Here is a 3,856-nt window from a genome sequence, read left to right as displayed (position 1 = left end):
TAAAACATCCTAATAAAATGGAATAGTCACAAATATAAGATTCTGTAAATTTAAGTTAGCATTACATAAAAAATCTAGTTCATTATGTTAATATGATATTGCAGTACTTCCATGGATCGAATAATGTGTAGACGACAAGATGGATGGACTCCAAAAGGAGAAATATATCGATTATTTTACATATTTTTTTGCTAAATTATATCAATTTTTTACATAGTTTTATTCCTCGATCGAGGATATATAATGTTGAGACAATATATTGTACCTCAATTATTGGTGAAATAGAGAAAAATAACTAGACAAAGAAATATTGTGACGAGACTAGATAAGATCACCAATAATTGATCAGAGGTTACTACGGCCTTTTTGTAACATATGAACCTTTTCTTCCTATTGGACAGAACCAACCTTCGTTGTTTCCTCCTTTGCCACCTTGTTTTTCTTTTCCTTTTCAATTGTCTATCCCATTCATTTTTTTTTTTTTTTGTTGAACTTACGTAGACGCGAACTTAATGGAGATGTAGCTAGATTTATCGGTTGATGTAATTTTCATTAATTCGTTTCATTAAAAATTTTCATTTCTCTTTTCGTGTTTACAATGTTTTTACAGGAGAATGTACTACCACTTAGGACCCGTTTAGTTCATTGATTCAAGTTGAGATGTGACATTATGTGTGAACTTTTTACTGTAGCAAAAAAGTTAAATGTAACTGTTTCTGAGAACTTTTTACTGTAGCAAAACTCTAATTGGTGAAATGAACGGAACTTTAATATGAGTGGATGACTAAGATAGTTCCAGATCGCTTGTTGCTAGTTGTGTTTGCTCAACGCTATCCTTAATTATTGGGTATTGTTAGGTTATGTCGGCATCTACTTATCTATAACTAATTATGTTGTTTATCCACATACTTTAATTGAAGAGTACTTTTGTGCGATTATTTAAAATTCTAAAACTTGAAAAGTTTCTGATTAATGATCAGAATGGATTATTTTTCTAATGTGCCCGGAGTGCCGCTTGGAGAAGGTGACTTGCTTGTTGCTCCCGTTTTCAAGTTTTTTTATTTCTATTCATTATCGACCTTGGCTTCTCTTCTCATCCTTCGTGATCTCATTCAACACTACCATGAATTTAGACAAAGAAGAGAATTACTCGTTGAGATTTTGTGCGACTTCTAACAAGAAATTTTAATCTAATTTATAAAGGGTGTGAAGAGTCAAGAGATTGCATGAATAGGATATCCTTAAAACGATATATGACACATGCCATAATTAAATTGGAACCTTATTTTAGAGTTTCTTCTTGTTTCAGCAAATCTTGTCAACTGATCTATGCGCGTGAAAATCTGAATTCATGCATGTGATGAATTTTATTGAGAACAAAGGACAAAAAAAAGAAGCAAATTACACTAAATAAAATGAGAAAACAAAACAAAACTTCCAAAGTATCTTTTATTCATCATATAGTAAAAGACATATTAAACAAGCCTAAAACTTCTAATCACCAAGTTCTCTGCCATGTACTCTATAGAGAAGACATGCCAACATGCAACACGATGGGACTTATTTCTTGCTCTAATAATCACCAAAAGAAAGGAAAAAAAAAAAAAGAAATTTCAGAAATGCATATTTCCATTCCCAAATCCTAGGGGAGCAAGGAAAAATGACGCCGGCTGCAGCGGGACTACACCCGCCAAAGAAGTAGCATTTTCCGGCGGCGCTGCCTTCAACCCCTGAACCCTTGCAGCCACTCTCCTCCTCAGCTCAATTAGCGCCGCCATATGCTGCCTCAGCTCCTCCATTCCCATACCCTCTATCCCCTCGTCCCACCAAAACTTTTCACCGCCGATCTTCGCTTTCTTCTTCTCCTCCGCCAACCTAGTCTTCTCGGCCTCAAGCTCTTTCACTGCCTCGACATAATCTCTGTTAAACTCTTCAGAAACATTCGTAACAACATTAGTAGAAGTGCTGGCGGCGGCGGCGGGGGCAGTATTCGTGCCATGAGCGTATCGGAGGACGACGGAGTCGACAGAGGGGTGACCGAAGGTGAAGAGCTTGCCATTGGGGGAGAAGACGAGGGCGGCAACCTCGGAACCACAAAGGACGCTGAGCTCGGCGGCCTTTCTGAAGAGGCCGGAGCGGCGCTTGGAGAAGGTGACTTGTTTGTTGCTTCCGTTTTCAAGCTTTTTAATTTCTATTCTCTGCCGGCCTTGAGTTTTCTTCTCCTTCGTGATCTCGTTCAATACAGCCATTGATTTAGACGAAGAAACGAAAGAAAAATATATTAGGACGAGTTTAAAAACTCCATGAGATTCTGGTTAGCGTCCTCGCCTTTTTATAAGGCAATTCTTCCTTTTTGTTTCCATATATTGTTGATTAGAGAGTATTTCCTAATTAAGGCAAGTTTCCATATAATAATTAAAAGAATCAATGTATAAAATTGGCCGGGAAATTAGTCCACCTTTCCCTTAATATAACTTTTAAGGGGAGTTTGTTTTTAATTTATATATGACGAATGTATTTAGATAAATATTGGTATGTGAAACAATTAAATAAGTAAATGTAGGAGTTGTTCATGGATCCCAAACCATTAGGTTTTTAGGCCTGACTACTATTAGTACGGTTTTAAAAAATCTAGACCATATCAGATTGTTTCTAAGATAGGATTGGACCAAACTGTTAGTAAATAGTCCGGTTTGATTAAACAACAATTTAAACTGTTAGATTTTTTAATTAACAAAATTATATGTCACATAATACATATCATCCTTTAAAATTACAAACAACAATAATATATAATCTAAACAAAAGTCCATAACTATTAAACAATAATATTACAACCATCCAAAAGGTAACAACAATAACATGCAATCCAAAACAGAAAAAAATTCATAACTAGTGATATTATAGTCATCCAAAACTAAAAAGTAGCAAATAACAATAACGTGCTATCCAAAGTCACAGTCCACAACTAATAATGTTACAGTCATCCATAATATTAATATAAATAACAAGTTTTTTTTTTTTTTTTTTTTTTTTTTTTAAGGAGTTAAATATATATGCTTAATGTTCTGGGCCGTTCTGCACCACTAGAAGAATTACAAACAGGTTATTAATGCTATTGACATGGAATTGGATCGGTAGTTTAAAAACAGCTATTTCGGTTCAAACCGGCAGTTTAAAGACCGCATATGTCCGGTTTGAACCGTCTATTTGTACTTAACCGTGCGCAGCCATATTTAATGTATGTAGTATTGGTGTATATATTTAAGTCCCGTTTATTTTACCGATTCGAGTTTAGAATTTGAGTTTTGCTACAGTAAAAAGCTCTCAGAATCAGTCACATCTAACCTCTCACATAAAGTCACATCTCAACTCGAATCAGCGAACTAAACGGACCCTTAATTTGAATCTCATAACATTAAATTTTCTATTTACTACATTTACCCTTTATTGTTTTGCCTCTGTGACCGCTCAAATGAATAATTTCGTTGCTCATTGATCACCATGATCGTTAGTCAATTATGATCACTTGGTAAATTGGCAGGTTGGAATGACTAGTTTCAAGTCGTTAATAGTCAACATATTTGCAACTTGGGTGGCAAATTGATAAAATTAGAAGTTTATCCTTGTAACAAGTTTAGAGGCAAATGAATATTACCCTAATGCTAATATTGGAACAACAACAACCGTATGAAGATCACATCCACATCAAAGTTAATCAGCAAATATTTGACAGTTAGGAGATCATGATATATATCATTCCTCACAACAACTCTTTTCCTACAGCATATATATCTTTAAATTCAGTTTGGCTCAACTATATTTTGCTTAGTAAAACTTCTGTTTTGATGGGTTC

General features: G+C 34.7%; 1 protein-coding gene across 1 annotated transcript; it reads right to left on the bottom strand.

Annotated features, from left to right (window-relative positions):
* Window positions 1–1,613: 1,613 nt before the first annotated feature.
* Window positions 1,614–2,249, bottom strand: LOC21386502 (agamous-like MADS-box protein AGL61). The gene has a single exon (XM_010096060.1). The coding sequence runs from the start codon at window positions 2,247–2,249 to the stop codon at window positions 1,614–1,616; it is 636 nt and encodes a 211-aa protein (XP_010094362.1).
* Between the last annotated feature and the right edge of the window lie 1,607 nt (window positions 2,250–3,856).

This window comes from Morus notabilis, unplaced genomic scaffold, assembly GCF_000414095.1.
Source record: "Morus notabilis unplaced genomic scaffold, ASM41409v2 Scaffold1731, whole genome shotgun sequence".
Classification (NCBI taxonomy): Eukaryota; Viridiplantae; Streptophyta; class Magnoliopsida; order Rosales; family Moraceae; genus Morus; species Morus notabilis.
The sequence above is the reverse complement of the archived record's forward strand: the minus strand, read 5'-3'. Positions and strand labels throughout refer to the sequence as shown.

Excerpts from the sequence above, each read along its gene's own strand:
- LOC21386502 (XM_010096060.1), bottom strand. The coding sequence starts at position 2,249 with ATGGCTGTATTGAACGAGATCACGAAGGAGAAGAAAACTCAAGGCCGG.